Source organism: Heterocephalus glaber, unplaced genomic scaffold (assembly GCF_053883595.1).
Source record: "Heterocephalus glaber isolate CG9 unplaced genomic scaffold, H.glaber_assembly_v1.0 deba00000621, whole genome shotgun sequence".
In the NCBI taxonomy this organism is placed as follows: domain Eukaryota; kingdom Metazoa; phylum Chordata; class Mammalia; order Rodentia; family Bathyergidae; genus Heterocephalus; species Heterocephalus glaber.
Genome location: NW_028258153.1, coordinates 26274307 through 26298050, shown reverse-complemented (window position 1 = coordinate 26298050; position 23744 = coordinate 26274307). Strand labels below are relative to the sequence as shown.

The following is a 23744-nucleotide window of genomic DNA, read 5'->3' as shown; positions in this document are numbered from 1 at the left end:
ATTTGATAGAGAGCAGCAGAGCAAAATGTTTTCAAACTTTGATGTTTTACATATATATTACACATCTATATTTATATATGGTTATACTCTATCACATGGCTTCAGAAATAAATAAGGAAAATGTTCTTAATTGAATTAAATAAATATTTGTTTGATTAGCCACATTAAAAGGTACTGCTAATGCAGTATGAGGCTCAAATATGAATCAGATGTGATCTATTTCCACAAAGAATATACTTACTCCCTTCGGGAACATAAAAGAAACTATCTCAATCATTGGGGAGATTCTATGGGTTCTGGAAGAGGAATTCAGCCATCTTTTAATAATAGAATGCTTGCTGCTTGCTGTCTCAGAAGGGTTATCATTTTGATTAGTGTGTATCTGGAAAGATATACATAGGATTGGAACATGTTGGTTCAGCCATGGTCAGTAAGGAGCTATGTGGCCAAGGTGGAGACTGTGTTGCCTAAGATGTAGAAGTGCAGTGGAAATGTGAAGCAGGAGTGAGCAGCTTCAGCCATAAATATCAAGGTAAGCAAATGGCAAATATTCTATTCATGCTTGGCCTTCAAAAATGTGTAAAGAGATGGAATATATTGAGAACAGTTAAGATGAGTCATCAAATAAAATCATCAATATTTGGATGTTTGTGTGTAAACAAATGACCCCAGAGAAGAGAAGTAAAGAAAATAATTTTGATTATACAGTAGTCCTCCTCTTATTCACAGGGGTTACATTCCAAGATATTACACAAATGACTGAAACCGCAAATGTGTACTGTTGTTAAAACATAGCTGGCTCTGAGAGGGTAGAGACTTCTTGAGCAGCTGTAGAGTTGGAAGCTATATGAAGGGCTGGCTGTGAGGGAGATGGGAGCTGCCTGAATGGTTTGTTGAGTTTTATCACCAAATCACTTAGAGAGGGGAAGAATTTACTAGAAGTTAAAAGAGAATGATTTTAAGGAATTCAAATGAAAATCACATTTTTAGAATAAGGCCTGAATCTGTTAAAATATTTGCATTTCAAGTTATATTTAAAGTTGCAGATGTCAGTGCTTCTTCTCTGGGCTGGAAATATTAGAGCACAGTCTTTTAGTTGGATAAACGATGTTAAAGATGTTCAAATATCAGTGCACATGCTTGGAGCTGATGGAGTGAGACCTGCATCGTGTGAAGTTTTTCCAAGATCAAATTGTAGAAGAAGGTTGAGAAAGTTTCTTTGAAATTATTGTCCATCCAGAGACAAGATACTTTTTAAGAAAATATTTTGCACTTGACTTTTCCAAAATGTCACTGTTTTATAACTTTCCCTTTAATCTCCAAGAGTTTTCACAGTCTTCACGAAAGAATATACGATAGATCCTCATCCTTTTTCATGAATAGAGCCCACTGGGACTTCAGAGGACTGAGTTGGATCAATATAGCTTCTTTGTTTTTTCTTAAATGTCAAAAGTTTATTTTTCTTTGTGTGAAGCAAAACATTTATTGGTACAGTATAGATACACATAATGGTAGCGCTCATCATAGGGGATTTGTACCTGTACATGATATATCCTGCCTCTTCTTTTTTCCTCTCCCCCCCTCAGTGCCCCCTTCCCTCCCTATATACAAAAGCTTTGTTTTCATTTTTTTCTTCTATTTTCACGTTTTTCTTATCCTTTCCTTCCTTTCCCCTGCCCCCTCCCTTGTTCCTCTTTCCATTTAAACATTTTCTTCCCATTTCCCAATGTCTGTTATACATTTCAGTCCTCTTATTTCCACTTTCAGTTTCTTATACCAGGGAGACAATACGGTGTTTAAACACATGTGTATGATTTATTTCACTTGAGAGTATGGTCTCCAGGTGCATCCATTTAGCTGTAAATGTCCCAAGCTCACCCTTCTTTATGACAGAGTAGTACTCCATTATATTAAAAAAAAAACACATCTTCTTTACCCATTCATGGGCATTTGGGCTGTTTCCAAGATTTAGCTATTACAAATTGTGCCTCTATAAACATGGGTGTGCATATATCCCTGTGGTATGATGCTTTTAATTCTTTCGAGATGATACCAAGAAGGGGAATTGCTGGGTCAAATGGAACCTCCAGTTTTAGTTTTTTGAGGACTCTCCATACTGATTTTGACAGTGTTTTCACCACTGTACACTCCTACAAACAGTGGAGAAGGATTCCTTTTTCCCCAAAACCCCACCAGCATTTGTTATTGGTGGATTTCTTGATAAAAGTCATGCTTGCTGGAGTGAGATGGAATCTCAGTGTTGTTTTAATTTGCATCTCTCAAATGACCAGTGTTGTTGAACATTTTTTCATGTATTTATTTGTGGTTTCTACTTTGTCATCTGAGAAGTGACTGTTCACATCACATGTCCATTTTTGGATTGGGTCTTTAAATTTGGAGGGCCTGATTTTTTTTTTTAGTTCTTCATATATTCTAGATAGTTGTCCTTTGTCTGAAGAATAGCTGGCATTTTTCCCCCCACACTGTGGGTTTCTCTTCACTCTTGGTGGCTTCTCTTGCTGTACAAAAGCTTTTTAATAAGATGAGATCAATGGCATTTCTGTACACAAATAACAAATTCACTAAGAGAGTAATTAGTGATACTTTTCACAAATTCATCCAAAGAAGTGAAATATGTAGTAATTAGTCTAATGAAGGAAGTACAAGACCTTTACATGGAAAACTATAGTACTCTGAAAAAGGGATCAGAGAGGATGTTAGAAAATGGAAAGATATTCTTTGTTCTTGGGTAGGAAGAACCAATATAGTGAAAATGGCCATACTTCCAAAATTTTTATACAGATTTAATGCAATTCCAATGAAAGTTCCAACAGTGTATCTCACAGAATTAGAAAAAAAATCCTAAAATTCATTTGGAACCAGAAGAGACCTAGAATAGCAAAGGCTATTCTGGACAACAAAGGCAAGATGGGGCATCACAGCCCCTGACTTGAAATTATACTACAAAGCTACTGTGATAAAAACAGCATGGTACTGGCAAAAAAAAAAAAAAAAAAAAAAAGGACCTGGGAATCAATGGAACAGGCATACTCAGCCACCTTATCTTTGACAAAGGAGCCAAACACATTCACTGGAAGACAGATAGCCCCTTTAATAAATGGTGCTGAAAAAACTGGCTTTCCATATGCCAAAGATTGAAATTGGACATATATTTTTCACCATGCACTAAACTAAAATCGAAGTGGATGAAAGATATAAATATTAAAACAGAAACACTTAATCTGCTGGAACATAGAATAGGTAGAACTCTTGAAGACATTGGCATAAGCAAGGACTTTATGAACAAAACCCTGATCACACAGGAACTATCACAAAGTATATGGCTTCTTTGAAAGAATGATAGTACTCAGTCTTGCAGTTACTGTTTAGTTTTTAATGAAGAATACATAAGTATTTTCCCTGTAGAAAAATAAACTTTTCAGATAAAAAAGTCTGCTTTCACTCATATTTAAAATCATAAGCAAGTCCTCAATTTCCTCTTTTATATTTCCAAATAGAATTTTTAAATCTGAATTTACATGCATGGAAATGCACCCATAGGAAAGATGCAGAATCATTGTGAGTATAGGTGTGTGTAGTTTTACTACACAACAGCATTATACCCAGAATGCTTTATGACTTTCCTTGGCTAGTGTAAGATGAACTGGAGGAAAGTCTATGTTAGTACATAGATACTTAAACCACATTTTAAACTACTGCATATAACCCATACTATGGATGTATTTGTTTATGTATCCATCTCCCTACTGATGGATATGTATATCGTTTCTAAGATCTTTCTTATAAGCAATGCAGTATTTATTCCTTCCTAGATGTGACTGTTTAAATCCTTTATGATTGGATAATCTTAAAATGCTAGGGACCTGTGAAATGAAATAGCTAATTTTATGCAGTAGATGACACTCTCTCTCAAAATTGGTCCAGCAGTTCCTATATTTAATTCTAAAGGTCAGTTAGTACTTCTTATGATCTAGCCAAATATGCCTCTTTGGGGCTCTTGAAAGCCTGAGCTTTTTTGCGGGGGGTAGTGGTGGTTCTTTATTCTTTTTCTTGCCTCACAATAATCTTTGTTCCAGTTGTGCAGTTTGAGGAGACTGGAAAAATGCTCTTGGAGAGAAAAAGACATGCCTTTCCCTTCTATGACCTGTCAGAGCTTTGTGCAGTTTATAGTAGGGAAAGACTTCCTTTGGGATGATGAAGTGATATGTCTCTTTTTTAGATATTATTACAACCAGTCATTTGTGATCCCATAACCTGGAAAAATCCCTCAAGAGTAATAAGAACTAAAGTCTCATTCACAACTGAGTGATTCATTCACAGTGCAGGAAGGAGTCAGAATGGACAGGGATTTTTTAATAGGATTACTTTTGTGGCAAAGTAAGATTGCCCTGATACTTGGTCCAAGGAAACAAAAAGTCTTTCTTTCTTTCTCCTTTCTTCCTTCCTTCCTTCCTTCCTTCCTTCCTTCCTTCCTTCCTTCCTTCCTTCCTTTCCTTCCTTCTTTCTTTCTTTCTTTCTTTCTTTCTTTCTTTCTTTCTTTCTTTCTCTCTTTCTGTCTTAACGAAAGAGCAGGCACAGAATGTGTGTGGAATGACTTCAGGTGGAATCAGAAACATGCAAAAACCACTGTTTGGATAGTGTTGATCTTGCAGAGGGAACCTTTTGTGCCATTCAGCTAGCTCCCCTTGATGTAACAGACAGGCTTTGTTACATAGGAACACAGGGCAAGTATTAAAGCTTTCTTTCCCCTGTGGCCAACAAATCTTCACAATAACTTCTCACATGACATCATTTTTATAGTCTTGAAAAGCATGTTATTTTGCTAAACTTTTCAGGAGTACTGACCCAGGCAGATTAAGGATACTGTCAATTAGCCTGAGTGGGTGACTTCTCTTTTCATGGCCAAAACACATCTCAAATCTGCTTTCACATCCATCTCTTATTGAATTATGCTACCTTCTATGAGAAGTAATATATTTAGAAAGAAGTAAATATTCACACATAAATGGAAGGAAGCCTTGGGAATTTCGAGGTGAGCTGAGAACTTCCGTAACTCTTACTGTTGCTGTTTGGCCACGAAGGGGCTGTAAGCTAACTGAGAGCTCACTAGCTGTGCCCAGGTAGTGTAGGTCAACCACTGAGCTTGGTTTTTTCCTCTTCTGGTCCTGTGAAGAAGGCCTCTGATGCACTTGTCTGGGCAGGGCTGAGAGCCATTTGGATTTGCTACATCTATGTTAAAAGGGGTGTTTTGTGTGTCTGTACCCTATGAGAGTTGACGTCCTTGCCTGTCCTGTTTTCAGATGTCAGTGCTTATTTTGATGTATTTTTTCTAACTCTGTATTCCACAAACCTATTGATCATCACAGTCACCTGAAATACTCTGAATTTAGGGTCAGACAAGTTTAAAAAGCTTGTTTAAGGTCTTGGCCTGATCCAATAGAACTATCTCTCAGAATTTACCTGTTGAGTCCTCTCAAAGAGCAAGGTCCAAAGTGGTGTCCTGCCCTTGGCATCCTGTGTTGCTCTGGGCAGCCAAAGAGCTAAAACTACAAAGAAGTTAGGAGGCAAGTGTTCCCTTCTGGGGATCAGGAGAGGCTCAGTAAGTGCTGCAAGATATAATATTTATTCCTTGTTGTGACAATGATAGAATGCCTACCCTGTGCCAAACATTTGTGCTAGGTGCCGTGAACAAGGCAACTAACCTTTATTGAAGTGTGTATCAAGGGATGGATACCAAGCTCACTGCTTCACATACCTTTTCTCCTTAAACTTCACCACTGTCCTGCGAGGTAGGTACTATCAGTTCATTTTAAAATGAGGAAACTGTGGTTTCTAAAGCTTAACTGACTTGGCCAAGGTCACAGATCTGGTAACAGGGAGATGCAGGATTCAAACCAAATCTACCAGACTCATACTCCCTCCTGTTTGTCTTTTGCTTTAACACGGTGTGGATATCCCCTCACTTTGCTCTCTTTTGCTTCAAACAGAAGTTCTCAGGCCTGGCTATATAATAGAATCATCTGGAGAGCTTTAAAAAAGTATCCTTACTTGGGCTTCATTTGAAACAGGTTAAAAAAGACGCTTTGATGGTGCCCAGAATGAGCATTTTTAAAACTTGCAGTGCCCCTTATTCTGCCAGCCTAACATTTTCCAGCCTTCTTGGGACATGGAGCTGATTACATTTTTAAAGACTCTAGATAATTTTTCCCACCTTTTACGCAATTGAAATTCATCAAAATACAATGCACACTTTCATAATGCCAAAGAGACATTAGCATGAGAGACCCATTTAGCTAGAAATTTAGAAACCTGGGGATCAGATTTCATGGAACATGTTTTCTACAGTGAGTATGACTAATTGCTAGACGTCTAGAGCATCCTTGAGCTTCTGAATCTTTGCTGCTGAGACTCTGAGATCCCTTAGACACTTTCTTCTAATCTGATTGGGGAGGAAAATTTGGGGGCATATGGTGGTTTCTGAAAGTTTCCCTCACCCTTGGTAAACAGAGGCCACAAATTGACCTTCTTCCCTAAATGAAAATAAAAGTAAAATAAATGCTAAGTAGTTTGAATCGTTTTAACTTTGATGTGTTAATATATATAAGCTAAAGTTTATTTTGAATGCTTTAAGAAAACAAATACTTCAAAAAGTGGAAAAGGCAATACTTAAATTTCTTCAAGCTGTTTTGAAAACTTAATTGCTCAAACAAGTATGTATATATATGTAAGTTTCTAAGTTAAGAATTCTGCATTTCAGGCTTTCAGCAGTTGGTCAAACATCTATAATATGGTCAGTAATATCGTGCCTTTGTGAAACTGCAGTCTAATTAAGTTTTGACTCTGCTAATTAAGTTTGATTTTGCCTTGTCTTCAACGAGCAAGCTGTGACTGTTCTCTAAAAGGTTCTTTGCTAAGTATCTGTGTCAAATATTAAGAGTAAATGGTTAATGGTAGTAGTTACATGCTTGTGGCCCATAAAATTCTTAGAAAGGAAAAATAAATTTAAGGGTCACTTTATGACAAGTTTGAGGGACCTCTATGAGAAGGAAAAATCAAAGTTATTAGGGGAGGGAAGATTTGAACTAATGGGCCGTTAGATGGAGAGAGACAAAGCAGTGATTGCCAACCCACTGCTCTAAGTCCCTTAAGGTGAGCTTGACCTCAGTGTTGATAGGATAGTTGGATTGTGGCTTTCCACTTCAGTCAAGAGTCGTGTTATGGCAATTACTAGGAAAGACCATTAAAAAAATGTAAGCAAACAAAAGAAAAAAAACATGAAAAATGGCCTCCTCTTTTACATTTCCACATAGGTGATCTCCATACCAGGAGATGAACTTGAACTTGGTTGGGCGGGAGACGGACCTGGTTGGGCGGGAGACTGGAGCCCCTCAGAGAATTTGGGATTCTTCCATTTTTACTGGGAGGGTTGGCAGGTATAACGTGTGTTGTTATGTTAGTCCACGAGAGCCTCTGGGCCCTAACTCCCTGCCCTCCGTGTGGTGGGGTCAGTTGCTCACTCTGAAGCACTCGACTGGTTTCTGTCTGTGGCTTACCCATGAGCAGTGGCTTGGAAGTGTCAAAGCATGAGAAGCATGCAGTCTACAGCATGTGCTGCCATCCCCTCCACATGGCTCTGCATGGACACACCTGGGCTGTCGCCTCCAAGCTCAATGTTTCCTTCTTCCCCTACAGAACTCCCTGAAGGCTTCAAATCGGAAGAAGAAGAGAACAAGTTTTAAAAGAAAAGCTAGTAAAAGGGGAACTGAAGTAAGTGCTTCCAGGTTATGACCCTAGGAAGTACAACTTCCTTTCTATCACTGAAAATATCTCAGTTTTATGGTCCAAGTGTGATTTTGTATTTCCCATCACGCTTTGCTCCCTTTTCTCATTCACTGTACTCTAACTGTAGTGGAATATTTTCTATCTCAAATAAATACATAAACAAACAAACCTAACCTTCTGCCACCTCAGAGTCAGAGCATGTGCATTTGCCTGGAAATGTCATCAGATAGATGCTGAGAAGGAAAAGGAGGAAGGTGAAGACAAGACAGCTAACATTTCCAGGATTCTTAAAGTATGCAGAGGAAACTCAAAAGCATGGTTGAATTCTCTATGGAAAATGACAGTTTGAGATACTTTTTCCACCTAGATGTGGATGATCCCTAAAGGGTAGATCTTGTCAAATAAGATGGAGAGTTTTTGGGGTGGTGGTGATAGTGGTGGATTCTCAGCCCCTTGCTTTGAGGTTGCCTTCACACTGTAGATGTGTGTTCTCACAGCACTGCTTGTTTCTCCCAGCAGGAAAACAAAGGCCGTCCTTTTGTGATAAAGCCCATCTCTTCACCTCTCATGAAACCCTTGCTTGTATTTGTGAACCCTAAGAGTGGAGGCAACCAGGTGAGTCATTTGTCACAAGTTCAACTTAAACCATTTGATGATTTCTTGAAACCACAATTCACAGCACCAATGAATATAGCACCACTAAGACCCTCAGCATTGGCAGACAAATAGTTTCTCAGGAGAAGGTTACTGTTGCTCTATTGGGCTGGGCAAGGCCTAGAGGTTTTGATTCATCCCTCTACCTCTGTAAACAACTGCAGCAGAGGCCCTCCAGAAGCCTCCCTGCTGAAACCTCAATTTCCTTAACAGGTATTCAAGAAAGGTTATTCCAGAATTTCTCTTAGTTACTATGTTTCATAGATTCTCATTTCTTACCATTAGAAAGCCATTTACCATCTTATCTTTACTTCTGTTTACTGTAACTTAGTCCTTGTCCTCAGATAAAAGGGAGAGAACATTAACAAATACTACCAAGGCTGTAGAAAATATCTGTTTCTAAAGACTTCATTTGGTCCCTTCCCCAATCCTTTAGTATAGTTAATATTTTCTTGTTTGAGAATAAACAGATAACATTACCAAAGTCAGTTTAATGATGTGGCTAAAGTGACAACAGTCTTGGAAGAACAGAACTTGTACTTGAATCCAGGTCTTTGTTTCTCCATCCAATTCTCTTCCTACTCTGAGGCTTCTTATCAGTACTCTTCTGAGGCTTTGGCTTTCTGTTATTTTCATGTGACTCTGGGGATATATAGGAAGAATACATGTATAGATTCTTTGTCCATTAAGTGTACATTTTACATTTTGTGTCAAGATTCTTTGAAGTTTCACAATAAAAAGCTGGAGATTTGAAACTCTCAATTACTCCATAAAGGGAGGCAGAATGAAGATTGACCCAATAGTCCAAATGATGTTATTATTATTAAAGATAATGGACATATTACAGAATGTATTAATTACAACAAAACTCCTTTTAAAAGAGCGTATGATTTTAAGGAAATATTCCCTTTTTCTTCTCTTTCTTCAAAATTCATAACTCGCTAGGTTAAAAATAAGTATCAGCACTTTAGAGAATAAGGAAAGAAAATTTTTGCAAACTATTTATTTTTAATATCCTGCAGTTCTGAGTTGCCAAATAATGGTCTTCATTATTGTAATGATGGTGGTTCTACAACTATCAACAGAAGAGGATCTAGGAGTGGGTTTCTTAGGAGTGAGGTTCAATTTGCCGTAAACAATCCCCACTCCTGGACTGGTCTCCTTATAGCCTATCAAGACTTAGGGATACGGTTGCAAACCATAGAAGAGAGCAGAGTGAATGTAATTGGCTCTGACTTTGGGCACCTGAGCACTGCATTCTAATTAGTGTCAAACTTATTTTATCATGGCAGTACAAATGCACTTATTAAATCATTCTAAGCTTTTTTCTTAAGGCACACAGAAGCTTGTAAATTATCTTTACCTTCAGGGAGTTAACAATCCAGTTAAGATCTAGTTAGCTCCTATTCCAGTCTCTGTAAATTATTAATGACAAGGACTTCAGAGATATCTAATGTTGCTTTCTATTTCACTAAATAGAAGACAGGTTAAGGAAGCTTAAGTGAATTTTGTAAGAACATTGTGTTTGTCAGGCAAACAAAAAGCAAATGGTGAAACATCATTCAAATGACATTCACTGTGTATGAATTCTAAATTGACTGGATCAGACTGCAAGTGCCCTCCAGTTTCAAACACAAGCTGTGACTTTCAGTGACAAAGAAATTGTGGCATGGAAGTGGCTGAAAGTAAGAAGGACACTACTAAGTTACATGTGGGAGGGAAGACTGGACCTTAACCCTAATCATAGCCTAACCCTAACACTAACCCTAACCCTAACCCTAATCCTGACCCAAACTCTAATCTTAATCCAAACACTAACCTTCATCCTAACCTTAACCCAAACCATAACTCTAACCCTTCTCCTTCTCTCTGTGGTGGAATATTTCTGCTCATCCTTCTAGATCAATAGTGCCTTTCTGAACCACTCCTCAAAACAAATCACCCTTATCCCTATACTCCAATATTCCTTGGGACACACTTATACTATGTGAACTGCAACAAAAGTACTCTCTGTTTCTGTACTGTCAAGATATCAATTTCATAATACCAGGGACTATACTTTTGAATCTTTGGCACAAATTAAATAATTGTACAATAATCAATGTAAATAGAAGTACAGATGTAAAAAAGTCATTTCAAAGATGATGTGGTGAGTAGAAGATCCATATGGAAGTTATTGACAATGTAATTAAGTGAAGATTAGAATCATCCTATAGAAAAGTCTCTTAAAAACTTGGCAAAGGATTCTGGATTTATGCAATGCAATTTAGGTTTTTTGCTGCTTAAAATATTTTACATTTTATATTTTTTTGGTTTTTGAACAGAAAAGTAAAATTATTAAATTTAATGTGAAAAAATTGTTCTTATGGATTCCATTAAAATGGAGATTCTAAAGGCTGGGGATTTGGCTCAGTGGTTCTGCCACCTGCCTTGCAAGTGTAAGGTCCCGAGTTTGATCCCTGGTACCAAAAAAAAAAGTGGAGATTCTGCCTCAGTAAGTCAAGGTGACTTTAAGTCTCCGGGTTAGAATCTCTCACAGTCGGTCTTTCTCTCTCTTTCTCTTTCCTTCTTTTGCTTCCTTTCTCTTTTCTTCCTTTTTTGTGGTATCGGGGATTGAACTCAAGGCCTTCTCACTGAGCTATATCCCCAGTCCATTTATTATTATTATTTTTTGAGACAATCTCCCTAAGTTCCTAAGTTGCACAGGTTAGTATGTATCATTGTTGCCATGGAATGGATTCAGCAAGTGTAATGCAGGCTCTTGTGTATGATCAGCAATGACCTGCAAGCACACTCTATGGCAAGTGGAAAGCAGCTACTTTTATTGAAGATCACAGGAGGTTGTACTCAGAGCAAGTCTGTGCTGACAGAAATACAACACAAACAGAAAAGTGGTTCTGGGGTGACAGAAAGGCAAAAGTACTGCACACAGAACATAGCGCACAGCAGTAGCCTCCAGATAATTAGGCTTTGGAATTTAAAGAACATGCACCTGAACATAGATGCCTCCCCTGAGTCTTTAGGTGTGCTTGACAGCAATGACTGATGGGGAGCTGAGTCATCTCAGGCTCTCAACATGCAAGCCTGTGCCACAATTCCCTCTGACCTTAATTACACGCATGAGATGTAGTGCCTATTCATGAACCCTAAATAAATTTGGAGTACAGTGTAGGTGACTGAAGGTCAGGCCAGGAGATACAACTCTAGCCTAGAGAATAAGTGATTATCTGAAGGTTTGTTATGTGAGTCTCTTCCTCTCCTAGGACAATGGGAGGAGGAGTGGTCCTAGGGTGCTGCTTAAACTTGGTGGGTGGAAGGGAGTGACTTCCTCAGCGCCATCATTTTGACTGTATCACCATCATGCTGGAATCTTGCATTTCTAAAGGTTCCCAGGTACTACTATTTCCTTGGAGGACAGACCGTTCTCTGATTGGCAAGGTCTTCCTGTAATAATAGAGAATAGAGAAGAAAATTTTTTGGCTTAAATCCTGATTTTTGTCTTTTAACGATTTACTTATTCTACTTATTTGCTTTCAGATATAAAACACTTCTATTTAGTCCCCTCTCTGAAATTTAGGCTTCCAACTTTTTTTTTTCCAAACTCTTCTTAAAAAACTTGTCTTTAGGGCCGGGGATTTAGCTCAGTGGTTCCGCCGCCTGCCTCGCAAGTGCAAGGACCCGAGTTCGATCTCTGGTACCAAAAAACAAACAAACAAACAAAAAAACCCAACTTGTCTTTAGTCTTCCACAAAGTAATTAATAGACAATATTGCCATCTACTGGCAGGAAAAAAAATCTGTGGCTTTTCTCCTACTACACTATTTTAAGCGTGTTAAGGAAAATTTTCAACTTTACAAAGGAATGTATTGAGACAAACTACTATGTCTTTCTTTAAAAAATATGTTCTTGAGTCCAAGGATTTAGCTCAGTGGCACTGCGCCTGCCTTTCAAGTTCAAGGTCCTCAGTTTGATCCCCGGTACCAAATAAATAAATAAATAAATAAATAAATAAATAAATAAATTAAATGTGTTCTTTATAATCCTTTCTTTAAACTTCCCAGTAATTATCTCTGTTTTTCCTGCACTGTCACAGTAGAGATGACACTGGTGTTTTGTAGAGGTTGAGCCACTGATAGTGCTGCTGTTGCTGGGATCTGATTATTTGAGGAAATGAACATTAGCATCAGGGACTAAAATATCAGCTTTGAACAACCCCTGCGGAGAAGAGGTCATAGGTGGAAGACATTGTTTATCCCAAACCAACTTCCTTCACTGTATGCAGACTTTCAATGACTGGAGAAATACCGCCCCTCATGCTTCTGTCTGCTTTCGTTTCATAACTATTTCTTTTGGTGCTCCTAACCCACTAGCATCTTTCTGAGTCAGGAGACTCTTCTGATTGCTCTGTTTCCCTGCTTTGCATAGTCCCTCTCTCCTGTTCTCTCAGCCTTCATCTTCCAGATGACTTGGATGATGGATGGAGGGATAAGCAGATGTTAGGATCACTAGCTGGGTCCTGGCTCCTGTTGCTGTGCAGTGTGGAGCTCTGGGACACAGGGTCAGTGTGAGGTAGGTCCCTGGATCCAAGTACCCCAGTTCTGATCAGCGGGGCATCCTGGAGGTGGGGGTGTCCACCCAGGGCACTGACTTGTACTGGCAGGGCTCACACCACCTGCGATCTGTAAGCAGGCTTCCTCAGAGTCAGGCTCCTAAGGAGGAGTCAGTCACACCACATGGGGAGAAGGGGCAGATAAAATGTAGATAACTTCAAATGAGAAATTTGAGACCTCAAACTGTTTTTAATGTTGAACAAACAAATGCAATGGAGAAGTTATTTCCTGCAATGCTGGAGATTTTTCAACTGGGGATAGATAAAATGACCGTTATTTAGATAAAATTTTAGGCTTCTCATTTTTAGAGTAGGCTGAAAAAAGGACAAAGGAGCAGTAACCAGATGAAAGCACATGACAAAATCCAATCTCAAGACTCTCTGGTTAAATTAGGTTCAACAGATGAGATTAAAACAACCAAATCACGATTTTGTGCTGTATAGTTGTTTTTTTAATAAATTATAGTATTGGTGGGAGCTTGGAGGCAGCTAAGACACAAACCAAACCTTCTACTTCCTTTTATAGGTCTGGGACCCTTATATCTGGGATAGTGGTGCACAAAAAGGTCAATCTGAGCCAAGTGCAGCGCTTCATGCCTGTAATGCCAGCTACTTAGGAGGCAGAGGCAGGAGAATTGGGAGTTTCAGCCCATCCTGGGCAAGTTAGTGAGAGACCTGTTTCAAAATTAAAAAATAAAAAGGCTGAGGATGTAGCTTAGTGATAGAGTGCCTGCTTAGCAGACAGGAGACATTGGGTTCAATCCCCTGCACAGGAAAAAAAGAAAAAAGAAAAAGTCAGTCTGAGTCTCCTGATTAAAACATTTCAGTGACATTTTGTTTCCTAGAAAATAAAGCGTAAGTTGTACAGCATAGATGTTTTCATCTACAGCTCACTTCTGCTGCTGTGTCCCACACACTCTCTGGCTAACAATTCATCACACTTTCACACTTTCATGTACCTTGTGCCTTTGCTCTGGAATTTCTTCCTCTACTCCCTGTGGAGAAAGACGTTCAACTCTACTTATCTTTAAGATACAAGGCAGGCAGTAAGCGTGGTGATGCATGTCTATCATTCCAACACTCTGGGAAACTGAGGCAGGAGGATCACAAATTCTAGCCCAGTGTGGGAAAATTATTGATTTAGCAAGATCCTGTCTTAAAATAAAAATTTAAAAAGTACTGGCAATGTAGCTTAGATGAGGAGAACCTGGGTTCAACACCTAGTACTGAAAAAAAAAAAAAAGACACAATGCAGGTATTATTCCAAGTGTGCCTTGTTCTCCTCTCCAAACTTGTGCTTAGACAATATGTCCTCAGGGCACACACAAGCCTCTCACTAGGCATCTCTGCCATAGCATTTTCTATCTTCAGTGAATTAGTTAATTTGCTATTGGTCCCTAGTTCTGAGACCCTAAATGTATGGACACCAAGTTGGAACCTAAAACATCATTAATGAATAAATACATGATGGGTTGTTTTGTCATTGTGTGTAGCCTTATAAAATAATTACTTAAGCTTTTTTCCCCACTAGCTTTTATTTTCCTCAAGCTTTCTTCATGTCTGGGCAGATCTTCCATGATCTAAGTAATGCTTACACATGAACTTAGTGGTATAGGAAAATGGTCCAGGAGGGCTTTGATAAAGATCAATGTATGGTTTGAGCTGACCTGTTCTTCTTTGCTTCTCCATGATCCCAGTGTCTATTCTCATATTTTCCTTTATGAATGACTCATAGAACTTCCTTCTAAGAGGACGATGATCTCTGTCTGGTTCATTTCTCCAATCACCTCTCTTAAAACCACCAGGCATACAGTAGGAGAATGAATGGATCTTGTTCACTTCCCTCCATAACAATCTGGCTCTTTGGGGGAATTGCATTTACCAGTAGCACCCCATCTCCAATAGCCAGCCAGAGCTGGAAAGAATATTTTTTCACTCTTTAAGAATGTCCAATTGCATAATATTTTAAAAAGCTTCACGGGCAGGGAGGTATATATAGAATGTGTTGAAACTTACATGTAAGTTTTTTTTTTTCAATTTAGAGGCAATCAGACTCTTATATCAAAGCTGTAGCTTTTGAACCAGGTGTGGTAGCACTCAGGAGGTTGAGGTGGGAAGATTGCCATGAGTTAGAGGCCAGCCTGAGCTACCCAGCAAGACCTTATTTCAAAAAAAAAAAGCACAAAATTTACAGCTTTGATGTTTGATACATAGTATATGACAACATAGAGAGTGCTTGAGACTTGGTAGTGACAGTTGTGTAAATGAGTGGTTTTAATCCTGCCATTGAGAAAGAAGCAAATTACTCTTCCCAGTGAATTAGCACCTGTCAGACCATTCAGTTCTGTTTAATAAATTACCTCAATTAAAGCTATAAAGTAGCTTATCCTCAAAGTCTCAGAGAATTTAATGAAGCTCGCTTAAATGTTTGAGTTAGACCTTTTTTTCTCCACCTGGTAGAATTGATCATTTAAAAAATGCTTTCATTCAACCACTTATTTTTCCCAATGAATAACATTTTCAAAAGAAAATTACTTTTTAAAAGAAGTAATTCTTCCCTGCCTTAATGTTAGCTGTGGCAGGGTAGCCCTGCATGGCTGCACAGGTTATTGAGGCATGAGTCTAGGGGCGGCATCCCAGCAGCCTGCAGTGGTGCGTGCATGGGACCCTTTCTGACAGGATGCACTGAGATCATTAGGTGTTCCAACTAACGCCAACTGAAAACGGGCAAAACCAAAACTGTGCAGCTACTCATATCTTTTAGAGACATTTTAAGAAAAATAACCCTGCATTGATTTTTGTTTTTTGAAAAGTGTTAATTACCTCATATTGTATGGAAAATAGGAGATGCTGAAATTGAAATGTGCACTGTACCACAGCAAAGGTGAAAGGCATAATTAACATCAACAGTTCACACTGCTCCAGGAATCTAAAACTAAAAAATTAATTTTCTAGCAAGTCAGTTGAAAATGTTCTATAAACTGGTTGGTCATTAACATGATTCTTATGTTAGCAACTTAACAAAAAAAAAAGATTGAAATAATCCTGAACACAGTTGATAGCAAGGCCCAGCATGTGAAGAAAGAAAATGACCCAGTATTTAGTTAGTATTATGTCTCTAAATCTATGTTTGTATATGATAGAAAGCAAAATGTGTCGCTTGGTGAAACTGAAGGATTAGTTGTAATAATTAAGGATGGAATGCTATTCCTAAAATTAAACAAGCACATGATATGGCAGAACTTTTAAATTACAGGTCTGGATGAGATTTGGAACAAAAGACTTGCGTTGGCCTCTGTAACAGCTGGCATCACAATGTGATAATCACGAATTACACTTTAGCCCTCACACCATCAAGTGTAATTTAATGAATAGATTAAAAAAAGAGAGAGAAAAAGGACTAACATTTACAAAGGCCTACTTAGTGCAACATACTGTGCTGGATATGTAACTATTGCTGATTCATTTACTTCACATAATCACCCTGGAAGGTAGGCACCCTTCCTGGTTTATGGACTGCATTTCTGCAAGATGATAAGTGCTCATGATTACCCAGTTAGAACACCCAAGTTAGTCCTGACTCAGAACTCAAGCTATTTCTACTATACTGGAATGGCCTTTAAGTACAGCATGTTAGCAATACAAACAGAAACACTTGCGGGAAAAGCAATCATGATATCTACTAAAGGAATAATATTTTAAGGAACAAATTCTGCCTAATTGATCACATATTATTTGGCGTAGTTGATAAAACTGAGGCATTTTACTCAATTTTAAAGCTTTATTGGTGCTGATTAATGAAAAGATCCTTCAATAATTTCTTTTTGTTCTATATATTTTAAGGAATGATCAAGTTTGTCATCATGTCCATCTCTATAAATGTCATGGTTACCTTAAAACACTCCAGAAACATGCTTATGTGAGACAGAAAGGTTTGCTTTAAACTTACATAGACATGGAGACTGAAAAATGTCAAAGTAAACTCTTATGTTACTAAGTAGGTAAATTTTATATAACTTGTAAAACTTTAATATAAAAAAAATCTATATACTCTAGTTATACTTTTGCTTCAGTTAGAAAAATTATTTTAACAAAATCATACTTAGCCAATACTGCACATGTATCATATTAGGCAGGGACAATAATGATCTGCACAATAAGTTAAAAATTAATGTTAAAGTGCATAGGTTAATAATTTCCCCACATGGATTTTCATACATTAAGTAATGATGGTAAAAATTAATCCATCAATAAATGCTATTCATGAAGCATATATTGTATGTCAAACATTATAATGTGCTCCTCAAACATTATTACTTTTAATCTCTACATCATGTTTGTGAACTAGGCATCTTATCTCCATAATAAAAAGAAGGATACTGAATTTAATGAAATTGAGAAACTTGTCCAGAGTTACATGGTTACACAAATATCCCACCTGGACATTCAACCTACGTAAAGCCAAGACAAAATGATTTTAATTCTTGATTTTAACTACTTTTATATATCATTTGTAACTACTGTGTTACAGTAAATGATTTAGTTTTACTTTTTAATATTGGGAAATTTCTCCTATTATTGTCAAATTTTTCCTTTACAGGGAACCAAAGTCCTTCAGATGTTCATGTGGTACCTGAATCCACGACAAGTCTTTGATCTTTCTCAGGAAGGGCCAAAAGATGCGTAAGTCTGGAAATTCCGTATATAGTCCACATGTTTTTAGGCAAGTGAGAACTTTCTGATTTGGGATCAAGCTCCATTATCAGATTATCTTGTGAAATATTTTGTGACTATCTCTTATTTCCTCTCTGATATGTAATTTCTTTCCTTTAAAACGTGATCTGATGTTCCCTCTTATTGGCCATTGGATTAATTTGCTTCCACATTTATCTTTTCAATTATTGACTCAGTGAGCACCTGTAGTGTGTTTGCTATTTGTGTATGTGCACCTGTAGATTATGCACCTCGAGTCTGTAACTTCAGAAAGACTTTATTTTTTATTAGCACACATACCACTGTGGAGGTGAATGTCGAAGGGAATGTAGGTCTAACTCTGGGAAGCACCACAGCCATGTTCATTTATGAACATTTGTGTGTGTGCATGTGTGTATGTGTATGCATGAGAGAGAGAAAGAGAGAAATATTGATTAATTTATTGTACTCCACATTAGTGTGGGAGAGGCATTTTCATTCCTGCTCCGTCCTTCTGAGCTTCTCAGAAATCCCGTTCTCTGATTATGTTAGATGTTTTGAAAATTAAGTCTAGATGGAGGTGGCCTTACATAGTGGGGAAGAGCAAGGACATTTTTCACTGTTCTCTATCTCTATACTAAATCCACCTACTTAGGTGGCTCTGATGTTATTTGATAAACAGAATATAAGGGATACCTGTTATTTTTATTTATTTTTTTGCTAAGTAGCAATATCAGAGACAAAGAAATGTTAATTTGGAGGTGGCTTCTTCAGAAATAGTGTTCCTGCATAAAATGAAGAATTATAGATTTCAAGCATACAGAAGAACATGAATTATGAAAGTTTAATTTACTATGGTTCTCATAGTCTATGAATTTTTTTGCCACAGAGTTTGTTGTAAAACTTCTATATTTTTTTCTTGTGTTAAGGTTAACCTGCTGTCCTGGCTTATGCCCTATTGAATGTTAACTTTTTCAAAGATTTCATCACTTAAGTGAGATGTTAGATGTTTCATAGGTCACCATAGAGTGCATAGTGGGCCAGGAAATATTTTCAGAGAAATGTTATTAGATTTAAATTAACAACTTTTTTTAGAGTAGAGCCATTAACAGCTCCACGTAAGTAAAAGATTAAGAGCAACATTCCTGCATCTTCTTGAAAGCCAAGAAGAAAGATTAAATGATAAACCACAAGTAGACAAATTCAAAATTAAAAAGAAAACACAGAGGGAAAGAAGGAGCGGTAGGAGAAAGGAAAGAAGGCAATGGAATTAATATGAGAAAATGAAAAAATGGAAACAAAATCCTTGTAAATAGGGAGGCTGGAGGAGTAGAAGGGAGGGCAGGGGAATGGGGAAAAAATAAGAACCAAGAGAGTATGTAAAGGTGCATATCTCCAATGATGAATGTCATTATATTGTATACCTAAAATGTACCAATAAAATGATAAAGAAAAAAAAGAAAACACAGAATCTTCCCACTTTTGACTGGCAGTGTAAGCAAGACTGTGAAGGTGACTTCTGGGTGTGGTAGTAATAATGAGAGCGGGGAATCCTGTCCATCTTTCTTTTTAAAAAAAGTCTTGGAATTAAGAGTGGGAAGTATAGGTTTGAAAAATAGATCCAGGAAAAGCTAATAAGTTATAAAGAGGAGGACTAAGATATAAAGAGGACTATTAATTACTAATTAAAGATGATTTTCTTTAAGAAAGGAGAGGGGGAAATGGGAAAAGAAAAAGAAGGGAAATAAAAACAAAGTAAAAAGAAAAATAAATGTATTGACACAATAATGGGAAAAATGAGAAATTAAACTCTCAGATGTCACCAAATCATTCCATCATCAACCATTTAAAATTAAAGTTTTCTGCCTGGGTCTAATCCACTTGTTAGTCAGTCCTCCCTTGGGTACTTGTTTTCATGGTATCATTAGCCTCACTATTGTGTCTTTTCTCCAGTGGATTCCACTTCACTCATTTTGTCCTGTGTTATCTCTCGGCCACAGGCAATAATATATTTTCTTGTTTATTTTGTCTCCTATTTCTTCTACAGACTTGAGTTGTATAGGAAAGTACCAAACCTGAGAATTCTGGCCTGTGGTGGGGATGGAACGGTAGGTTTTTGAAAGAGAATCCAATTCTTTCCCTGATTTCTGCTGTTTTTCTTGTTTTCTTGTGATGGTATTGTTTTTCATCCTCAGTCTTTCCACTCCCCTAAAATGAATGACTGTTCTCTATGACTCATAGCCCCTAAGGCTTAGAAGGCACTTTATTAGCCATGTGTATATGTACTTGACCTTTCTAAAATGTGCTTCTCTCCTTCAACTACTGTATAGTATATCCTTTTCTGTTCCACAAGGCAGAGATGTATTCATAGAAATGAAGGGTATATATGGCTAAATTCTTTTAAATATGTAAACTGACATTTCCATTTTTTAATACTTATTATTTATTTGTTAAATTTATTTTTAAACTGATATATAAAATCATAAAAATTATGCATAGTATTTGAGTATCATGTAGCGTTTTGATGCATGTACACATTGTGTAATGTTGAAATCAGGTTAAACATATTTATTGCTTTAAATGTCATTTCTTTATGGTGAAAACATTCAAAATTTTTTCTTGTAGCTTTTTAAAATAAACACTATCTTTGCATGCTTAGCATTTCTTATTTATAGTCTCCCTGCTGTAAAGCCCCCACAAGTGCCCCTTACTCCCATCTAACTGTAACTTAACACTGATTGATCAACCGCACTTCTCTCCTTCTCTCTCTCCTACTCTCCCCAGTCTCTGGTAGTCACTATTCTACTTTCAGATTCTGTGAAATCAACTGACTTGATTTCACCTATGAGTGAGATCATTTTCTACTTTGCTAAGTGCCTGGCTTATTTCACTTAATGTAATGATCTCCAGTTCCATCTGTGTTGCTGCAAATGACGGTTACATTTTTTTTTTATGTTCAAATAGTATTCCATTGTGTATATTTTCCTTATTTTCTTAATCCTTTCATCAGTTGATGGACACTTTGTTTGCTTCAGTCTCTTGGCTATTTTGAGTAGTGTTGCAGTGAACATAGGGATGCAGATGGTGCATTCTTGGCCATGGTGATTTCATTTCTTTTCAATGCATACCTAGCAGTGGGATTGCTGGATCATGTAATGGTTTTAAATTTTTTTGAGGAATGTCTATACTCTTTGTCAGCTATAATAATTTACATTTCAACCAATGGTATGCTACAATTATTTTCTGCACCCTCAGCAGCCTTGTTATCTTTGGTCTTTTTTGACAATAGCCATTCTTACTGGGGTGATGTGCTATCTTATTTTGGGCTTTATTTGCATGTCCTTGATGATTAATTATGATGAGCATTTTTTAAAAATACACAGTAGGTGCCGGGGATTTAGCTCAGTGCTTCTGCCACCTGCCTCACAAGCACATGTCTCGAGTTCGATATCCGGTACAAAAAAAAAATACATAGTGGGCTTTTGTATGCCTTCTTTTGAGACATTTCTGTTTATGCCCATTGCCCACTTTTTATTTGGGTTGCTTTTCACATTCCATTTTTTTTAGTCCCTTGTATATTGTGATTAGTAACCCTTGGTTAGATGTATAGTTCACACATTTTCTTTTACCCTATAGGATGTCTCTTTACTTTGATGATTGGTTCATTGCTTTGCAGAAGCTTTTTGGTTTTATGTAGAGTTGTTGGTCTGCTTTTACTTTTGTTTCCTGTACTTTTGGAGTTTTTTCTAAAAAATCCTTACCCTTCTCTTGTCCCAAACATTTTCCCCTATGTTTTCTTCTAGTAATTTCATAGTTTAAATTCTTACATTTAAGTCTTTTGTCCACTTAGAGGTGAATTTTTGTAATAGATAGGGGTCTCCTTTCACTCTCCTGTACATGGATACTCAGTTTCCTCAGCACCATTTACTGAAGGGGCAATACTTTCTCCAGTGCATTGTTCCTAGAACATTTTTGGAAGATTATTTGGTTATAGTTGTGTAGGTAGGTTTACGTCTAGACTCTGTTCTGTTCTGTTGGGGTATGATTCTGTTTGTATGCCAGTACTATGCTGTTTTGATAATGACTGATTTGTAGCATATTATGGATTCAAGTAATATAATGGTTCACCATTCTTTTTGCTCAAGATGTCTTTGACTATTTGTACTTTTTTTTCTGGTTCCATTCAAATTTTAGGATTTTTTTTCTAGTTCTGTGGAGAATGTATTGGGATTTTGATAAGATTGCATTGCATCTGTAGATTGATTTGGGTAGTACAGCTATTTTAAGAATATTGAGTCTTGCAATACATGAAAACAACATGTCTTTCCATGTATTTTTGTGTCCCCTTCAATTCCTTTTGTCAGTGTTTTATAGTTTTCCTTGTAGAGATGTCACCTTTTTGGTTGAATTTATTCTTAGGCATTTTGTTTTCTTTGCAGCTATTATACATGTAATTATTTTCTTAATTTCTGTTTCAGATAATTAAGTATTGATAGACAGCAATGTTACTGATTTTTGTATGTTAATGTTTGTATCCTGAAACTTTGCTAAATTTGATTATTAGTTTTAAGAATTTTTGGTGGAATCTTTTGGATTTTGTATATGTATTATGATGTCATATACATACAGTGACCACAGGTCTCCCTCTCTCGTCACTGGATGCCCTTCATTTCTTTCTCTTTCGTACTTGCTGTGGCTATGGCTCTCAGTATTATATTGAATGGACTTGGCCTTCTTTGTCTGGTTCTAGATCTGAGAGTGAAGGCCTTGAGCTTTTTTCTACTTGGTATAATGTTAGTGGTTGGCTTGTCATAAATAGCCCTTATTATGTTTAGGTACATTTCTTCTCTATCTAATTTGTTTACCATTTTATCATGAAGGGGTGTTGAATTTTTAAAATTTATTTTTTATTTTAATTAATTAATTAATTAATTATGGTACCGGGGATTGAACTCAGGACCTTGTGCTTGAGAGACAGGTGGCGGCACCACTGAGCTAAATCCCTGGCCCTAAATTTATATTTTATTCGTACATGTTTACAGTTCATGCAGTTTATATCTTGGAGTGAATACGTGTACATATTACAGCTTGTTTCCTTTTTAAAAAATCTCTTTCCCCTTCCCTAACCCTTCCTCTTCTGGTTCCCTTATTCTCTAACCCTTTTTTAATACTTGTTGATATTATTAGTCTTAGCTCATATTATGGCTTACAGTGTTTATATCAATTGGGGTTATTAGGTTCCTGTACATGGCATATCTTTATCCTTTTTATTTCTTCTTCCCTTCCTTCTCACCTCTTACCCTTGCTGCTTTGGACAACTTCCTTGTTGCAAGAGAGGTGTGGGGTGTTGAATTTTATCAGATCTCTTTTCAGTATTTATTGAGATGATCATGTGGTATTTGTCCCTCATTTTGTTGATGTGGAATGCCACATGTTTTTATTTGGATATGTTGAAACATCCTTGTATCCCTGGGTGAATCCCACTTCATCACGGAGAACAATCTTTTAATGTGCTATTGTATACAGTTGGCTAGCGTTGCACTCAGTAATTTTGCATTTATGTTCATCAAAAATATTGGCCTCCAGCTTTCTTTATTTGTTGTGTCCTTGTATGGTTTTGGCATTGGGCTAATACCGGCCTCATAGATTGAGCTGGGAAGGATATTGGCCTCTTCCATTTTTAGGAGTGATTTAAGAATTAGTGTCACTTCATCTTTAAATCTTTGATAGACTTCAGCAGTGGAAGCATCAGGTCTGGGGTTTTCTTTGATGGGAAACTTTTTGAGTTCTGATTCAGTATCATTACTTGTTAATGATCCGATCCATTTTTCTATTTCTTCAGTTTCGGTAGGGTGTATGTATCCAAGAACTTGTCCATTTTATCTAAGCTGTCAACTTTATTGGTATACATTTGTTCATAATAGTCATTAATGATCCTTTGTATTTCTGTAGTGTCAGTTATCATATCCCCCTTTTCATCTGTCAT

The 23744-nt window shown here is 37.1% G+C and overlaps 1 protein-coding gene across 19 annotated transcripts in view; it reads left to right on the top strand.

Annotated features, from left to right (window-relative positions):
* Dgki (diacylglycerol kinase iota) overlaps positions 1-23744 on the top strand; it is a 460530-nt gene that overhangs the window by 232293 nt on the left and 204493 nt on the right. For 10 of the 19 annotated variants that reach the window (XR_015449207.1, XR_015449206.1, XR_015449210.1 and 7 more), the window contains exons 9-13: positions 7332-7454; positions 7714-7788; positions 8320-8418; positions 17667-17749; positions 19806-19866. Coding sequence is in view for 14 of the 19 variants with exons in the window: in XM_021263645.2 (XP_021119304.1) it covers positions 7332-7454; positions 7714-7788; positions 8320-8418; positions 17667-17749; positions 19806-19866 (441 nt within the window). In the remaining 5 variants the exon portion in view is untranslated. Of the gene's footprint in view, positions 1-6778; positions 6812-7331; positions 7455-7713; positions 7789-8319; positions 8419-17666; positions 17750-19805; positions 19867-23744 lie in introns of all 19 variants that reach the window. The other 9 variants (XM_087206300.1, XM_021263648.2, XM_087206298.1 and 6 more) reach the window with 5 other exon arrangements.